At 35.7% G+C, this 20,059-nt stretch overlaps 1 protein-coding gene across 3 annotated transcripts in view; it reads right to left on the bottom strand.

Moving 5' to 3' along the window:
• LOC112043086 (choline-phosphate cytidylyltransferase A) overlaps positions 1-20,059 on the bottom strand; it is a 49,995-nt gene that overhangs the window by 12,947 nt on the left and 16,989 nt on the right. For all 3 annotated transcript variants that reach the window (XM_024078373.2, XM_024078381.2, XM_024078356.2), the window contains 2 exons: positions 13,585-13,807; positions 511-608 (listed from right to left, as the gene is read on the bottom strand). In XM_024078373.2, the coding sequence (XP_023934141.1) occupies positions 511-608; positions 13,585-13,807 (321 nt within the window). The remainder of the gene's footprint in view (positions 1-510; positions 609-13,584; positions 13,808-20,059) is intronic.

The following is a 20,059-nucleotide window of genomic DNA, read 5'->3' as shown; positions in this document are numbered from 1 at the left end:
CATACTGATCAGCAGGTAGAACATATTATTATGTTATTTTTCGCTTTTTAGTTTAGTGGGTACGTTTTTAGGTTTTGAAGTCGGTTGTATTTTTTTTATTAAAATTTTTATTATATAATATTAGTATAGATAACAGGTTATAATATATAATCTTAAACCCGTCAACCAAATGCGGGTAAAATTCTCCATACATTGGAGAAGCAAGTTCGAATAATGTAAATTCGAATCTTCTTATGAGGAGCAAGGCCCTGTAGTCATCAACATCAGTATAAGCCGATGGACATCCACTGCTGGACATCCAACGGCTCTCTAATACCCGGTTAATGTCGTCGGTCCACCTATTAGGGGGTCAACCACGACCAACACTACGCTTTACAGTGCGGGGTCGCCATTGCAACACTTTGGGATACTAATCTATACCAATAAGCTCTTCGAACTCTGTGCTATTTGCCATTTCAGCTTCGCATTCGCCATTGATGATAGTCACATGATTAGTGATAATGTGTTTACCTCATCGACGTATCTGCAATGTCGGACGGCTTCGTACCTTTCGTCTTCTGTCATCACTGTTCGCCCTTTGCGACTGTGCGTTAGTCTATCACTGCAGACTGAAAACAAAGAAAAGTTTTCTTTAATACATAATTTTGTTTTGTTGCTCCTGTAGTTACCGTCTGTGGTTTCGGGTCATAAAGGCCTGGTCTAGAGTCTATTTTTAATCGACTCGACTCGAATCGACAAAAAAGGAGGAGGTTCTCAATTCAACGCGTATGTTGTTTTTTATGTTTGATACCTCATAACTTCGTCACTGAACTCCAACTGTCACTTTATTAGCGCCATTCCATAGGGGGATATGTCTCCCTATGTCAAATGTGTCATAGTAGTATCGGGTGACAATGCAGTACTAGTACATCACCATCATCATCATAACAGCCGATGGACGTCCACTGCAGGACATAGGCCTTTAGTAGGGACTTCCAAACATTACGATAATGAATATGTACTACATTACTGAGCCACCTGAGCATGTGGCTCAGTAGGGTAGGGGTAGGGTAGAGGTAGTTGAAAGTTTACATCGAGTTTCACGCGGACTAAGTCGCGGGCGTCCGCTAGTATCTTTATAACATTAGTATAGTAAACCCCAATGGTGGAGCATTTTCCGCGGAAAGGCAACGCGTTGCATTCTAGCAAACGCAGAGTTGGTTCTGCTCGTGAACGATAACAGTAATTGGTTCAGATGAACTGCAATGTTCTGTTTAGTGACGCATGCGTGCGCCGTGATTGTACCTATATTGCAATGGAGTGCTTTTATGTATAATAACTTTAAATAGTTAAAAAAAAAACTAAAAAGTACGCCTAAACCACACACTAAAAATTACAATCATTGGATTTAAGTCACGTGACTATTCCGTATTCCTGACACCCTTTCGTATACCCTTTTATTTGATACATGGGGGTGGATTTCAAACAGCCAGTCTGCCATCTTATGGAGGCCGCCATATTGGATCTATAATTCATATCAATACTGCCTGTTCGTACAATTCTTTTAATGCTGCTACTGAGATTTTTTCGGACAGGACGGAAAATCCCAATTTACTTTTTGTAAGTGTGTGTGTACTCGTGTTTAATGTGAGTACAATGTAGATATATCGTATTATTTCGGAGTTACCCAATACCCTATTGTTATGGCTACCATTCAAGTTTCAACCTTGCACACATCCTATTTGACATGACGCTTGTTGACCATGAGTGTTTTGCTCTTTTCATTATGGTATTGGTTATTTTAATTCCGTACTTTCACATTTATAATAATATAATCTCATTCGCCATAAATGTAACGTTAATCGTGTCGGAATATAATAACAGTCTTCAGTCGCGTAGTTCACAATCCCGTCCCCGTGGGAGTACGGGGATAAAATTTAGGCTATGTATGTATTCGGTGAAGATGTAGTTTTCTAAAGATTTACTTTAATAGTTACTAAGTACCTACTTTCAGCTTTTTTAGATACGTTAATATTTGAAATTATTCTGTAGAGGAGACCCTCTGCGAGTGACCTACCCCAAATTGTGCCAGTTTTCTCTGGATTGCGATATTTACATGTAGGTTTCATCCTCCTATCTTTTGCAAGTGACCCTTTCTTTATTTTTCCCAATGGCCCCCCACCATTCTCACTGACTCTTTTGTCCACCTTTGATCTTGCAGTACAGACGTAGGTACTATGTGTCCGACCCACTTGCATTTTAAAGCAAGTGCTTGTGCTAAACCGTGTGTTGCTTTGTGATGTTGCGTTTTGTGGGTCGTTTTTTATTTATTCTTTTTAACCGACTTCAAAAAAGGAGGAGGTTCCCAATTCGACTGTATGTTTTTGTTTTATGTTTAACGTACTCTGCTCCATTCCTCGTTGACACGTTATAATTTTACTTTTAATATTTTTGTTAAACTTTCATATGTCTGATATGTTATCAAATTGTAATAATCGTATGTTTGTACAACTGCCTTGTTCACATGTGTGAACCAGATACCTATACTTATCGAACTTGCGTAATACGATAAGTACATTAATATATTTACGTTTTTTTTTAATATACTCTCAAATAACATTTTCTAGTTTTAAAGGGTAATTTCCGACACCAAATTATTTTGAATTACGATTGCAAAGCCCATAACATAGCTCCGATGTTTATGAAATTATTAATTACACTCTCAATCAACAACAACAACAACAACAACATCAATATTCTCTGTCAGTGCGCTTTCATTTGAGACCCCACTCGAGTATATTTGCAGACATTCGGTTATTTTTCCCCACTTTCACCCCGCACAGCTTTTAAACGGCTCAACCGATTTTCATCAAACATGTCTAACAACACTCAGCCATAAGTCACCTTTAATACTATGGCTTCATCCTTTCGGCAAATGTGGTGTCACAGACAGACACGTCAAACTTATCACACCACCTCTTTTTGCGTCGGGGATTAGAAAATGGTAACAAATAAACGTGTAAGTACACCCACGACTTTTTGCCATAGATAAATCCAATTGAAATGAGCTGATCACACGTCTGTAATCTTATCTCCAATCAGTTATCAATGAAATTTACGTGTCGATGACTAGTTTTCAGCGAGCCGTTTAATGAGAAAATACCTAACCTTGAAAGATACGAGCAGATATAGGCCAGATTAGTTCTGTACGAATTTAATTAACATTTATTTTATCTATAATAAAGAGCCGGCAAATGCTGATGCAATGTTACACAAATCTTCATAATGCCTACAATATACGAGTACAATAGTCCCGTATCACCTATCTATGTATCGATCTCCCTACCACTCACTTGACAATATGGCTACGCCCAAACTGGACATCCATGTCTTGCATTGTTGTGCGATACAATTAGTATGGCATATTAATTTATTATAAAAAGTACTGGTTATTATTATATTATAATATACTAGCGGACGCCTGCGACTTCGTCCGCGTAAATTTCGATGTCAACTTTACTACTACTCCTACCCTATCCTACCCCTACCCTACCACTACCCCAACCCTACCCTACCCAACCCCTACCCTACCCTACCCCTACCCCCACCCTACCCCAAATCTACCCCTACCCTACCCCTACCTTACCTACTCCCTACCCCCATCCTACCCCTACCCTCCCCGTACACTATCCTTTTCCTACCCCTATCCCACCCGTACCCCTATCTCACGCCTATCCTACCCCTACCCTACCACTTCCCTATCCTACCCGTACCTCTACCCTACCACTACCCTACCTCTACCCCTACCCTACCACGAGTAGTCCTTAAGTCTTAAGTCCTTCGAGAGTGGTGGTATGACCAAGAGAAATAGAGACTTCTATGCTAATAATATAAAGAGGTAAAGTTCGTGTGGTTGTAGTAGGTAATCTCTGGATCTACTGGACCGATTTGGAAAATTGTTTTACCAATAGAAAGCAACGTTATTTGCGAGTGTCATAGGCTATGTTTGATCCCCATATTCACACGGGAACGGGAACTACGTAAATGAAAGCGCCGGGCGTCATATAGCGGAATTTCTGCGTCTTTTAGAAATTTTGTATTATCTCCGAAATTATTTAAGTAATTAACATACTGTAAAGGGCAAATCTTATCTCCATAATATCCTTGTGATTATTAAATAATTTATTTTAATAAGGATTAAAGTTTAGTTGTATAAATAATGACGTAAACCTAAGTATATAAAATTAATAATTTTTAAAACACAAAAGGTACTATATCTGCTAATATATTGAAGATAGATATATGGTGTTGCGGACTTTTTTGTAGAACTTTTAAAGATACATAAAGCCTCCATACATTAATTTCAATTTTACACAATGGTTAAGGCAGCGCATGCGAATAAGTCTGCTTAGGAGGATTTTCGGTCCGACCTGTATGACAAAAACTGTGATAACTCGGCTAATATATATCATACTAATATAAAATATAGCCTATAGCACTCCCCGATAATGTAGCATTCTACTGGTGAAAGAATTTTTGAAATCGGACCAGTAGTTCCGAAGATTACCCCATTTAAAAAATGTGACAAACTTACAAACTTACAAACTTTACCTCTTTATAATATTAGTATAGAAGTATAGACTAGCGGACGCCCGCGACTTCGTCAGCGTGAAACTCGATGTAAACTTTCAACTACCCCTATCCTACCCCTACCCTAAAAAATTTTCCCGCTTTTCTGTTGAAATTTTTCCTGTTTTTTTTTGCTATAAACCTCACGGAGCCTGAGACCTTTCCAACGAATGCAAAACCGTGGAAATCGGTTCGTGCGTTCTGAAGTTATAGCGTCAGGAAGGTAAACCCGACTTATTTTTTTTTTTTTTTTTTTTTTTTTTTTTTTTATTGGTTTGCTAAACTGGCACAAATACTTAATCTAACATATATTAAAAAATAGCTTCTTCTCATCCTCACGTAATTGTGCCTACTTGAAGCAAACACAACATGCTTACATAGGGTACAACGCAAATTATTTACTTACTGTAATCAAAAAGAAAAAAGACAAAGAAAGAAAAAAAAAAAAAGACAAACAACAAAAAATAAATGCGAAGAAGAAATCAATTTAAGGAAACCTAGTCTTAATACTGCTAATTGAGTCACTGAAGATATCTATACGGTCTCGGACACTGTTTGCAAAAGATTGCATGCGGTATATTGGACTATGCTGACCAAGATTGGTCTTAGTACATGGCAAACAAAACGTTTTACGGTTATGTAGGCGGCTTCCTCTGCGAGGTACTGTAAACTTTAAGCGTTCAAGCAACTCTGGTGCATCAATGAGACCTCTCAAAATCTTGGCCAAAAAAATTACGTCTGTAATTTTTCTGCGCTCCATGAGTGATCTCATTTTGTAATGCTTAAGGCGAGAGTTGTAAGAGAATAGTTGCCTACATTTCAGGTCCGCGTATGACAAGTGATAAAGAAAACGTTTTTGGATGCGTTCTAGTTTGTCACTGTGCACTTGATACCCTGGACTCCATACCGTACTACAGTATTCCAGAATACTGCGAACAATACTGTTGAAGACGAGTATTGACAAATTAGAATCATTGAATATTTTCATTTGTCTATATACCAATCCCGATATCTTAGATGCCTTTGATGTTATGTGTTCAACATGTTCACGAAAATTTAACTTAGAATCTACAATGACCCCCAAATCCCTAATACTAAACACTTCTTTAAGAGCAAAATTATTAATTTTATAAACATAATTAGTTGTTGTTTTCTTTCTGGTAAATTTAATGTGGTAACATTTATCTATGTTCAAAAACATGCCATTTCTAGTGCACCAGGAATAAATCATATCGATATCGCCTTGTAACTTATCTGCATCGTCTTGGCTATCAATAGTTTTGTATATTTTTATATCATCTGCAAACATTTTGAATTTTGAGTTTAAGTTTAAGGCCAAATCATTTATAAATATTAAAAAAAAGGTAGGACCGAGATGTGAACCTTGAGGAACACCTGATGGAATATTACTTTTGTAGGATTTATAACCATTGACAGCAACAAGTTGCGATCGATTTTCTAGATAAGACTCGCACCACCGTAATAATGAACCATGTATACCCAAGTACTCAATTTTTTTAATTAAAACACTGTGGTTAACCATATCAAAAGCTTTGCGAAAGTCAGTGTAAATTGCATGTACTTCTCCAGCAGCGTCAACAGTTTCAGCGACATCGGATATATAGCTAACTAGGTTAGAAGCTGTAGATTTATGAGGACGGAAACCATGCTGATGTGTATTTAAGCAAGGAGCGATATGGTAATAAATCTTTTTTTGGACAATACTTTCTAAAATTTTTCCACAAATAGATAATATTGATATGGGCCTGTAATTTTTAATATCTTTGGGATTACCAGACTTAAAGATCGGTGTGATATACGCAATTTTCCACTTGGTTGGGAATATACCGGATTGTAACGAACAGTTATATATATGGCTCAGTGGCTTAGCTAGCAGAGAAGCGCATCTTTTAAGAAAAAATGGAGCAAGAAGGTCTGGACCAGGTCCTCTATTTGAATCTAGAGTAGATAACTGCTTTAACACTTCATTTTCAGTGACTCGACAATCACTAAGTGGTGCACCGGAAACAGTGTTAACTAAAAGTGGCATAGAGTAATTAACAAGTTGAGAGGTGCATGATTCCAGATATACTGATGCAAAATTCTTAGCAAAAGCGTCGCATATAGCTTGGCCTCCTTTAGCTATATTACCACTTTGCATCATTTCATTTGGAAGACTATTAGAACCATTTCTTTTTTGTTGTTTGAAGTACCTCCAAAAGTAGTCTGGATCTTTACGTATATTTTCTGCAATGCGTTTTTTAAAATTATCATAACATACTTTAATCATAACTGAACAACGTTCTCGCAGTAGCTCGTAGGTAACTTTATCCATGGGGTTCTTATATTTCTTCCATTTGTGATGAATTTTTGCTTTTTCTTTTATTGCTTTTAATAAAGGAGCTGTATACCAAATAGGGTAGTGTAAATCGCGTGGTTTACGCATTGGCGTATTTTTATATACAATAGGCATTATTGTCTCATAGAAAATATCTAATTGGGCATCGACTGATTTTTCATGATATAATAATGAGTACCAGTCAACTAGGTTTAGCTCATTAAATACACTATCATAGTCACACAAAAAGAAGTTGAGAAAAGGAGTACGGGACAGTTTCATATAACATTCATTCTTGGTGATTAGTAACTCAATTTCTAACGGTGGGTGATGATTATCGGGTGTAACCAAACCATTTACTTCCTTACATTCATTTATACAACTAGCTTTATTTGTAAGAATAAGATCTAAAATACGGTTGTTTGTGTTTGAAATTGAATTACATTGTTTAAGATTGTTAAAAGTCATATATTCAAGAAACAAGCTGTCGATATGACTACTAGTATGATCAGGTACTAAATCACGACTGTTATCATCTCGCACCCAGGAAAGGCTGGGCAAGTTGAAATCCCCTACGATAAGAATTTTTGATTCTAATATTGTTTTATTATTAAATATATTGGTAATATTTTTGAAAAAGCTTTCAATATATTCTTCTTTAACCGGTGGTGGGAAATAAACACCGCATATATATATGAAAAAACTATGACTTATTTTGATAGATAAGTCCTCACAGGCTGATTCCCACTCATATTTCCTCGTAACTTCATATTTTTTATTGATACCAATAGCTACACCACCACCATCTTTTTTTAAATTAGTAAGTATTATTTTAATATAGTAAAAAAAAAAAGAAGAAGAAGATAACAGGCTAGTTGACACATTTCAAAACGGTCTTAAATTGTTCATTATCGATCTACTAGATTAAAAAAAAATATTAAATATTTTTAACAATAAAGAAAATTTTCATTTTACAGTCTCAAAAAAGTAAAATATAATATTTAATCTGTATCATTTCAACAAGACTGCGATTAGCAAAAAATGGATATGCCTTAGTTTAAGGTTTATTTCTCTAGTGGCATCAAGAAACAAAATTAAAAATACATTATTTTTTAAAATAAGTTTTATAAGAAATCCTTAACCTTAACATAAATTAAACAATATCGATATATTTTAGACCCTTATTTTATATTGACGTTGTTTATATTAATACTAGCTGACGCCGCGCGGTTTTACCCGCGTGGTTCCCGTTCCCGTAGAAATATGGGGATAATATATAGCCTATAGCCTTCCTCGATAAATAGGCTATCTAACACAGAAAGAATTTTTCAAATCGGACCAGTAGTTCCTGAGATTAGCGCGTTCAATCAAACAAACAAACAAACAAACAAACAAACTCTTCAGCTTTATAATATTAGTATAGATTGCTTATTCTTGTCAATCTACCTTACTAGATGAATGAATTTATTACTAGGTATAATGAAAGTAATTACTTAATGTGTTATTTTCTGTTCAAAATCACTGTCTCGTCAGTTAGAACTACGTATTGTGTAAACAAATAGGTAACAGAAAGGTAAGTTTTCTAGAGCTTTAAAACAATGGAAAATTTTCAGAATTGTTTTCTTTAAAAATGTCTTTTGTAGGTTGAAAACGTAACGGTGAAAAACGGGCAGTGCCCTGAATCTAAAAGTAGGTTGCCCTATTTCACGAGAAAAGTTTCATATTTTGTAAAATGCATTTTGACGGCTGAATTTTAGTAAACTGTAGTTACTGGAATTCATTGTTATTTTTACTAGCCTGCGGAAGATTTCCTATTTTTTTTTGTAAGTGATAATGGAGTCTAAGATGGAAGCGGGCTAACATGTTAGGAGGAGGATGAATATCCACACCCCTTGCGGTTTCTACACGACATCGTACCGGAACGCTAAATCACTTGGCGGTACGTCTTTGTCGGTAGGGTGGTAACTAGCCACGGCCGAAGCCTCCCACCAGCCAGACCTGGACCAATTAAGAAAACCTCAATCGGCCCAGTCGGGGATCGAACCCAGGACCTCCGTCTTGTAAATCCACCGCGCATACCATTGCGCCACGGAGGCCGTCAAAATCCTATTTCCCTATTTAGTTATATTTTCTACAATAACAGGAAACACGTGTGTATCTATCACAAAAATGTTTGATGGTATCGACTTATATTTTTGATTTGATAAACGTCTTTAATGACAATTTATATCAATTAATTAAAGATAATATAATATGTGTATAGCTGACGCCCCGCGGTTTCACCCGCATGTTTCCCGTTCCTGTCAAAATACGGGGATAATGTATAGCCCATAGCCTTCCTCGATAAATGGACTATCTAACACTGAAAGAATTTTTCAAATCGGAATTTTTCTCGTTCAAACAAACAAACTTTTCAGCTTTATAATATTAGTATAGATTTCATTAATTAAATATCTAATGGAATTGAAGATAAATTCTATCCTAAAAGTTTGCTATGTTAGAAATTAAATATAGCGTGTTTATGATACAAGAATAAAGTAAATAAATATTTATAAATATTTTACAGCGTGCGAAAATTTCCGTGTATTTTTAAAAATAGACGACAGAGTAAACAAACGCACGACGAGACCAGAAACATTATTACGAATCAGTTTTAAAAACATTTGTGTCATGTGTGCTTGATCAAAACAAAATGCAACGAAGCGACGTTTCCTTGTTTTGAAACTTGCTTCGTAGCTGGGAGGTATTCGATTGCCAGCTATTTTCTATTTAGGAAATTATATTTTTCATGACATAGATTTCTGCGTTGCTTTACTATTTGAAAAATTAATAAGGCCAGCGCGTAGAACGTAATCGCCTATAATGATCTTTGACGATCGATAGTCACTGCGTCGATTTTTGGGACAAACGCCAAAATAAATTCAGTATATTTGTAAGATGCACAATGGGGTAGTTGATTTATATCAAATTTAATATAAACAATATTAATTTTGTATGGAGGGTCCGAAAAATATCGATGTTAATGGTTCTACGACAAAAAGTTACTGGACCAAAGTTTTTATATAATCAGAATCACGTCTCAAAAAAATATGATTTTTTTCACTCTAGTAGAACAATAATGAACAATTTTAGTCCATTAAAACTACCCTATCGTGTGGACAGCTGAGCAATGTTAGTGGGAAGGGGAACTGCCTCATGAGTTCATGATTCATCTGTTGTTGTCCATAATGGCCGACGATATAGAGACTGCATCACCACTTATCATAACTAGTAGGTAGGTAGGTACTATTGAAAAGTTCAAATGTGAATTTGTTGAATCAATAAAGAATTCGCACTATTTTATGTGTGTAAGAAAATCAAATCATGGAATCTTAATTTGACCCTCTTCCCGGTCTTCGATTAGGATGAAATTTTGCACACGCTCTGAGTTCTGATGACAATACATGAATATGTAAGAAACGTCATTATAGACCATCACGAATCATAATAACCAAATTACATAAAGGAAAATATTCTTTAACAGCTCTGTCTATTTACTTTAAATTCCAAGTGAAATTTCATGTTATGTTTCACCTGCAAACATAGGAATATATAGACTTCCTTTCATTGAAACATTTTGTCGATGAAGATCAAATTATTATTATTGAATAGAATATGATTATTGATTATTATTATTATATTAAAAGACGAATCATGAAATTCTTCACAAGGTTTTGTTTAATTAAGAATCAATACTTATATTTAATACATACTAACAAACCCAATCAGCGACCCTTTTATGTCAGAATAAAATATAATTCAATGTACGTCATTAACATCGTACGATCGATAGGTCCGAAGATCGATAACTGAATAATGAATAGACTGGGAATTCATATCCATATGTCCATACTTATTACATACAAGCGAACGCCACGCGACTCCACCCGCGTATTTCCCGTTCCCGTGGACTTGGGATAAAATATAGCATATGTTAATCGCTGCTAATGTGGCGTTACATTGGTGAAGTTTAAAAATCGTAGTTTTGGCGTGAAAGCATAACAAACAAACTCACACTCGCATTTATATTAGTTATGGTCAGTACAACCATACTTTAGAAGAAATAAGGCTTTCGTGACAAGACTTTTTAATAGCAACAGCAGTAGCTTGCAATAAGGCTGTTGGTCAGGGTATGCAGTGAGTCAATGCATGTATGAAGCGCACGCCACTGAGCAACAGTAATTATCTGCTTGTCAAGACTTTTTTTTTCTAATTGTATATTTACAACAATTATGGCTCAACAATGGTTATCGGAAATGTTTGTAAACTATATTCTGAAAGATTTATGGTCATTCAAGATTACTATTATCAAATGTTCGAGCTAGCAAGCGAACGTTTGCACTGACAGAGTTATTATTATTGGCCGTGAACACAATTTGCGTAATGTTCGTTATAATCTTAAAGATAAAGATAAAATAGTACAAGTAACTTAAAAAGATAACAAGGTAAAGTGAAATGATAAGGCATGTAATCATTTTAGCACGATATGTAGGGTAAGATTTACACAAGAATACTATAATTACTTGTATTCTATGATATCATTCTAACTAATATTACTAATGCGCATGTGTGTTTGTTTGCTTGTTTGTATGTTTCTCGCACAAGGCTTTGTTTTATCAAGATCAAAATATTTAGGGAAAATAATGATCCGATAACCTAAACTCTATGAGCTGTGATAGACCAGTAGTTATGACCTCTGCCTCCGATTCCGGAGGGTGTGGGTTCGAAACCGGTCGGGGGCACCTAGAACTTTTTCAGTTGTGTGCGTTTTAAGAAATTAAATATCACGTGTCTCAAAACGGTGAAGGAAAACATCGTAAGGAAACCTGCATACCAGAGAATTTTCATAATTCTCTGAGTGTGTGAAGTCTGCGAATCCGCATTGGGCCAGCGTGGTGGACTATTGGCCTAACCCCTCTCATTCTCAGAGGAGACTCGATCTCAGCAGTGAGCCGAATATGGGTTGATAATGATGATGATGAACCTAAACTCACTCCGATAAAGTCGTGAGCGTCAACTATCCACAATACTACTATTAATCAAAATCGATATTTGTATCAAGGAAATATAATTTTATTCAACAATTTATACTTATACATACTAGTACAAGTACAAGTAGGTATTTGATACCAGAAACTTAACTCCAAATACACGTCCGAATTGTGTCAAATATTTATGAGTTAGCGATTGATTTGGGCGAAATACCCAGCCATGTGAATCCAATGTATAGAATTACGACCACAAAATAAAATACATATTATGGGTTTTCCCACATATCAAATCGCGGCTAATCCAGTGATCTATTTGTATAATGGAATATGAAACAACATCCTCAATCGGTTATACCTCCCTACTAAATAAACTTTTGCATGATATGGCTTTTATATATAGCCAGAGAATTTCATCTGCTTTTTCAAGAGAGAACCCTTGTCTATTAAAAGTTTAAATCTGATTTAATTTTAAATCTAAATAATATCTGTCTGTAATCCGAGTTGTGCTCGATAAACTCAAAAAATACTTAACTGATTTCATCATTAGATACTTAGATAGTGATTTCAATCAATAGATGAGGAAGGTTTAGATACTAATTATAATAATTTGTCAATATATTGTGTAAATCGGTTAAAATATGATGATTATTGTTGGAAGAGTTGGAAAAAATCAAACCGTTAGGGAACTTTCATCGAAAACGCTGCATAATTCCTTCGAGATACAACAAAACAATGCAAAGTAAGATATTTTATAAACTTTTTATAACGATCTACATCAAATTACGCGATGCCATATAGATATCTATCTTAAAAATTAGCTCAACTCGTTCTATGATCTTGAAATAGAACATAAATGGAAACCTACACTAATTTTCTCGTAAAAACAGTCGCAGGAGTCTGCTAGTAATTTTAAACCAAAATCAATGATATCAAATGAACCACGTAATCATAAAAGTTTTTTTAAATTTCGTGGGAGAGCCGAAGAGGGGATTTTAGTTACTCGAGCGCGACAAATAAACATAAGGGACTATACCTTGCACGTTGTTGAGTACCTCCACAAGTATGAGCCCTTAATATTGGTGGTTACGGTACGGTTTGGTGGGTACGTTTAGAGCAACCAAAAAAAACTTCAGAAATGCTCAACCAGCACGTCAGGTAGGTTAGTTAATTACTAAAAGGTGTGCATTTTGAAAATCTTAACAATTTTAGCGTAATGTAATGGAATGGGAGGGTCCTAAAGTTACAAAATTAAACCCTTATATTTAAGTTCTCGAGTTACGAGTGCGATTATTTTTTTACTCATTTTGAAAGAAATAATCTCTTAACTCATTCGCTAAAATTATCTGACAATGTCAGTAAGCCAAAGTAATAAAAATTGCTTTCTTGTAGTTATTTCTTCCACCGCTAAAAGCGAAAAAAGTAAATAACCATTTATTTTTCTTATCGTTTAATCTACCAAAAGTAATCGGTCCCCATTACGCTTTAGTAACTGCAAAATTTAGCAGCATCTCGCCCTGCTCATCTACTAATTGTGGTGTTAGGACAATAAACTCACCTTCTACAATAAGAAGACTAATATATAATAAAGTCACAATATAATAAACTCACCTCCTACAATAAGGTAGACATTAGGGAATACAGTCTTTGCTTGCTGCAGTTGTCTCGCATGTCCCTGATGGAACATGTCATAGATGCCGTCGGAGTAGACCCGCACTTTGCGGTTGGCTGTGCCGGCGATCGCCGCCGCCCTGGGTATGCGACCGTATGAACACCGGTCTCTCTCCGCTATCGCCATCGCATCGTCGTTGTAGGGTGCTGGTTGGTGCAGTGACTGGAAATAAAACGGAACTTCTTTATCGTCAGTCTCACCCTCACACTAATTAGTTCAGTACCTGCCTGAAGAAGTGGAAGGCTTCGGCCTTGGCTAGTTACCACCCTGCCGGCAAAGACGTACCGCCCAGCGATTTAGCGTTCCGGTACGATGTCGTGTAGAAACCGAAAGGGGTGTGGATTTTCGTCTTTGTCCTAACAAGTTAGCCCGCTTTCATCTTAGATTACATCATCACTTTCCATCAGGTGAGATTGTAGTCAAGGGCTAACTTGTCAATACAAATATTTAGACGTTGTTACAAAGGCTAACTTTATCGCTAAGTTGCGGTGTTTGGCGGGATGCTTTACCACTTGGAGATACAACTCCAAGTTATAGAAGCACCAAGATGCCCATTCTTATTGACATTACCTAGAAAACGAAACCAGCTCAGCATTTTGCTGCATTCTAAGCTAAACAAAGCTGCTAAGCAAACATCCCATCATACCGGGCTGATTTGAACTTAAGAATAGGTCTCTGATTTTTAGGTGGTCTGGAAAACTTGAAAAAAAAAACTCACATGATGTGGCCATTTGTACCACAAAAATTCAAATTTGTTTCGATAAAAGAATTTGAAAATTTGTAGTGTGTTTAAGGCTTTATATTTATCAGCACGTGATTTAGGGAATACTTACACACTTGGTTATCAAAATTTAATTATAGATTAGATTTTATAAAACTCTACGAAAATCAATTAAAAGTGAAAGTTGTAAGAGATTGTTACGAGCATTTTCGCGATAAGGTCACCTGTCATACCTAATTATTTTAAAGTACCTAGTGTTACTACCTACTTCTAAATAATTACCTAATAGGTAGGTAATTGTTATTAATCCCCTACGTAAAAAATAAGGTGTGTTAATTAGTAATTAGGTACATACATTCAAATTACATTCAGGCCTATATGGTGCCATGGAGATTTTTCATCGATCGATCAATCGATTGATGAAATTGTCTGATGATGAAGTTGGAGGGGGTAAGATCGAAACTAAATTGAATTCGGACTGATATATCTTGGCAGATAAGAATTCTGGTACTTAACTATGTGTTCGAGAATTTGTATAAAATGATGAACCTGACTTTTTCTTTCAGAGGCGAATTTTTTTTTCAATTCTTTATAAGTTAGCCCTTGACTGCAATCTCACCTGGTAAGTGATGATGCAATCTAAGATGAAAGCGGGCTAACTTGTTAGGAGGAGGATGCAAATTTAAATTTTGTAAATATGTGTAAGGGTGCAATGTTTGTTACTCCTTCACGCTGCAAATAATAAACCGATTTGACAGATATTTGGGATTGGATTGATCCCCTGGTTTAGGTTTATTTTATTCCGTAAAATAAAAAAGAAAGAAAGAAAAGTTTATTAAGCTGGCCTATTCAATATTTTGGTCTTTATTAACAATCTATTAAAATGAAATCAAATCAACTGAAGAAATGTCATTTGTTGTCATCACTGTGTGATATCTACCAGCAAGCACTGGATGACATTTTTACATAGAAACTCAATTTCGTTAATGTCAACTAGCATAGGTACGTTAAAGATAGTGAATTAGGCTGCAGGTCTTTAAGAGTGATATATTTGATTCAATTTACACGTGTAACGCTTGAGGACTGATCTACGAGTAAGAACAGGATAAAGAGTTCAATTTCCTGTTATATAGTGAAAAACAACAACTCTAAGAAGACTCACGATAAAAACAAACGTCATGGCAATTATTTTATTGCACAGATTTACACGTCGTTACGACCTTTATGATTTTTTACCTATCCATTAAGATATTTAAGATAATCTAATGCTGTAAGAGCATTTATTGCGTAAGTACGAAAATGCCTTGAAAATAATTGTTAGGAAGACAAATTACTTAAATGTACAAAAATAATGTATTTGTGTACGAGTAAATGTACATATGAGGTCACCAAAGTCACCCGACATAGCTCAACGAATTGCGAAGCTGAAGTGGCAAAGGGCGAGGCACATAGTGTAGTAGTACATAGCACACATTGGGGTCCCAAAGTGCTGGAATGACGACCCCGCACTAGTAAGCGCAGTGTTGGCCGACCCCCCACCAGGTGGACTGACGACATCAAGCGAGTCGCAGGGATTCGCTGGATGTAGGTGGCTCAGTATCGTGATAGTTGGAAGTCCCTACAAAAGGCCTATGTCCTGCAGTGGACGTCCATCGGCTGATATGATGATGATGATGAAATGTACATATACAAATAATTAACTTAGATAATACAGACGGAGAGCTAAATTTAATTTTTATTTTAATTTGTTGTAATGTATAAAGTATCCATTTAAGTTAAGTAGCTACCTACTTGGGCTGATTTTCAAGTTTAAAAGTTTTCGTGGATAAATAACTTGAGCTGTGGAACATGCTTTGGACATATATAAGGCTTCGTTTCATCGAGACATAATGATGTAAAGTTATCCATAAAACTCTAAGCCGATGTCCGGGTCTCAGAGGAGAAACTCTAAGGGCGACTCAGAGTCGTTCAGGCGTCTGTACGAAAGTAGAAGCATCTCTTCTGCTTCCACCTTTGAGCTCCATCAGATGCTTCACACAAAATTTCCAATGACGCCGCTTAGAAACCCACGGCACTTACACAATCAGAAAAAAAATAAACATACATCGATTCGAAAACCTCTTTCATTCGTAAGGCGTAGAATAAACATCCGAATTTCACTCATTCAAAAGTCGCTATAGTACACAATATACATTTTTTATTGCAGTTTTATGCAACATGCCAGTGATAGACCGACGAATGCCAAAAAACCTTTTCCGAGGTCGGTTACGCCCACAATTTGCTTTGCATTATGCACAAAAGGATCTCTATTATGTAGGTGGCTTGACTCATTGATGACGTGATACTCACTAATATGAGTAAATACTAATATCCACAATAGTTTAGAGAGTAATTTGAGACATTTAAAGGCTTATCACTACTTACTTAACTAGTGTACTTAATGGAATCAATTCACGTCATCAACCCATATTCGGCTCACTGCTGAGCTCGAGTCTCCTCTCACAATGAGAGGGGTTAGGCCAATAGTCCACCACGCTGGCCCAATGCGGATTGGCAGACTTCACACACGCAGAGAATTATCTCTGGTATGCAGGTTTCCTCACGATGTTTTCCTTCACCGATTGAGACACGTGATATTTAATTTCTTAAAATGCACACAACTGAAAAGTTGGAGGTGCATGCCCCGACCGGATTCGAACCCACACCCTCCGGAATCAGAGGCAGAGGTCATATCCACTGGGCTATCACGGCTCTATTAATATGAATATATAATAATTGGTATTACGCATAACAAGTTCTGGAACAAATTCAAGCGAATGCGATATAAGACAAAGTTTTTGAATTCAAAAGGATAATGATGTAAACAAATGGCAATGGCAATGGCAATAGCAATACATATAAATCAGTCACAAATTTTTCATAATGAACTTGCAATAGTTATTGCTTCTATGAGTATTACAAAATAAATAATACGAATGCAGGTGGGTATATATATATATATATATATATATATATATGTATATATATATATATATATATATAATATAGCCTATATAGCCTAGGGGATAGTGTAGTCTAGCAGTGAAAGAATTTAACAAATCGGTTCAGTAGTTTCAGATCTTATTCAATGCAAACAAAATTATTCTCAATCATTTCCTCTTCATAATATTAATATAGATTTACATCAACACTAAAATAAGGGGCGAAAGTTATCAATAGGATATCAAGAAATCTTTCATTCCTATACAAATTGTCGGTCTTAAAATATGTAAAGCTAAAATGTCTTCCGTAACATCTTAATTTACACGGTTTCATTGGATCTTGTCACGGTTTTCACCGTTCGAAGCGTCAAGGTCGAATGGAAAAAAGTAGATTTGGAAATACCACCTGTTGTAGAAGCAGAAATAAACTTGATAAAGATACCTATAGCTGAAAGCGAAAGTTTATTTGAAGAGCGACACAAAAACGGTTAAATTTGTTGATTTATTCGATTACAGTGTAGAAGAGAATACCGTAGCGAAACTTGATTAGACAAAGGACAGCCTCAGAATTACATACATCTGCAATTTTCTTTCGAGCTAGTTAAACTAACTCGAAAGTATTTGAAGTGGGCAGCGTCCAAGGTTCCCTTTGTTGATCTATACAATTTCAGTAATGAAGAATATCGTGACGAAACTTCATTAACTCGATAACAAGGTAACATTTTTGGGGTTACATGTATATAAATTTTCAATATACTTAATTATTTTGAATTTAGTATAAAGTCTCTTTACAATAAAATATAATTATAATATTAATTCATTTAATTTTAGCAATTTATCATGTAGATCAATTCTGTAATAACTTCAATAATCGGGTCAAATGTAATACTTACTCACTACTCCCTAACAGACATCGACTTTCAAATTATTTTATTTTATTAAAATTAAAATCTTAAAATAAATGAATTTGATTTGTTAAATGATCCTTTCTTACGATCGACGAACGATGTCTATTTCTCGAGTCAGAAACAAGTAAAGACCAATGACGTTAGAAGAAAAAAGATGTAGATAGGTTACATAAACCACATACGATATTTACAACTGACACACAAAAATTATTTCAGTGACAGTGCGGCGATTGAGCTCTTGTTTGCTAATTAGCATAGTTTTAAGGTGCCACTTGCGTTCCGCGTATAACCTATCTACCTTCTTTTGTTCTTCTAATCATGATTACTCGTTGCCCAACTTAAGAACATACTTTAAGTTTCAGAGCTTTACAATTAAATCACATAAACATACAATGGCATTTTAATAGAGTCCGGTGTTTAGTCATTGAACACGAGTGTGTGTCAAGGTTCGGCCGGCGGCGGTGATTAGCGCGAGATAATGCGGTGGCGCGATGTGACGTGCCGGCGTTATCAGACGCGTTCACTAGCCTCGTGAATGAGTGTCCGGCTGCCACGCTGCAGGGCCTTAGCCCCCATTCGCACGAGCGTTTTTTAAACGGGCGTTAAAAAAACGTTCAACAACAATATGAAATTAAATTAGCCCCCATTGGCACGAGCGTTTTTTTAGCGGGCGTAAGAAAGCGATCAAATATAGTATAAAGTTAAATGGAGGTCTATTTCCAACGCCCAAAATTTAAAATGTAACACAGCTCGAAAAAAAGCTTCGCGTTTTTAATGCTCGTGCGAATGGGGGCTAACACTCACTAAATATATATAATATTAAGCAGACCGCAGACCTTCACACTGCAAACTGAGCAGTTTCAGGAGACACGACTTCTCATATTATGTGAAATCATGTCTTTTATATGAGAAATTAGGTATGATTACTATAAAAAAAAATATAATATGTAAAAATTGCTTGCAACGAAATTTAATACATGAGACGTGCCATGTTGAAATAATCTAGATATACTGAAACATAAAATCAAAGTTCAAAAGAGAACAAACGGCCGATTTTTATATTCTGTTGCTGTAAACGAATAAAAAATCTATAAACAATTTAACATGTAGGTATTCTAGTGCTGTAAAATGCGCAAAAAAGTAATAAACAATTGAACATGTTTTGTTATGTTTCTAAGATTTCAAACCCGTGATCAAATAACTTCGTATAAACAACGCGCGAACATAATGTTCTTTCCACCAATGAAATCAAAGATGAAAATGAAAAACAAATCGTTTTTCAATCAACCGATTGGCGGAACCTAAGGTTTGTGATAAAATTCCACTATTGCAAAGGCGTTCACTTACCGTGAAAATTTGCTCATAATGTAACAGTTGATTTTACTTATTTGATCCAGCAGTAAATCAATGCTGCAGTTAGCTGTAACTTTATGCTGAGTGAGACTAATTTGATCAGGAAAATTTTTCATTTCTATTTCCTTACAATTGTTACGCAGTTTAACTGGTCAAATAAAAATATTTTTCGCCTTCTTCCTAACAGAAGTTTAAAGTAGAAATCCAATCTCTATACAAACTCGGGTCCAAAAAAATCATACGATTTCATGAGGCCAATTTTCAGAAAAATCCACGTTGACCAAATCAGCTAAATTACTTGTTCAAGGTGCATTTGCGCAACTTGATTGGTTTCGTTTGACATTAAATTCGTTGTATGTGTCAAACTGGCAGTTTTTCTAGGAATTTGACATTTTTTGACACATTTTGTCAAACTTTCTAAGAACACTGTCAGTTTCATAAAGATAATACA

The sequence above is a fragment of the Bicyclus anynana genome, chromosome 4 (genome assembly GCF_947172395.1).
Source record: "Bicyclus anynana chromosome 4, ilBicAnyn1.1, whole genome shotgun sequence".
NCBI classification, from domain to species: Eukaryota; Metazoa; Arthropoda; class Insecta; order Lepidoptera; family Nymphalidae; genus Bicyclus; species Bicyclus anynana.
This window is presented reverse-complemented; position numbering and strand designations above follow the sequence as displayed.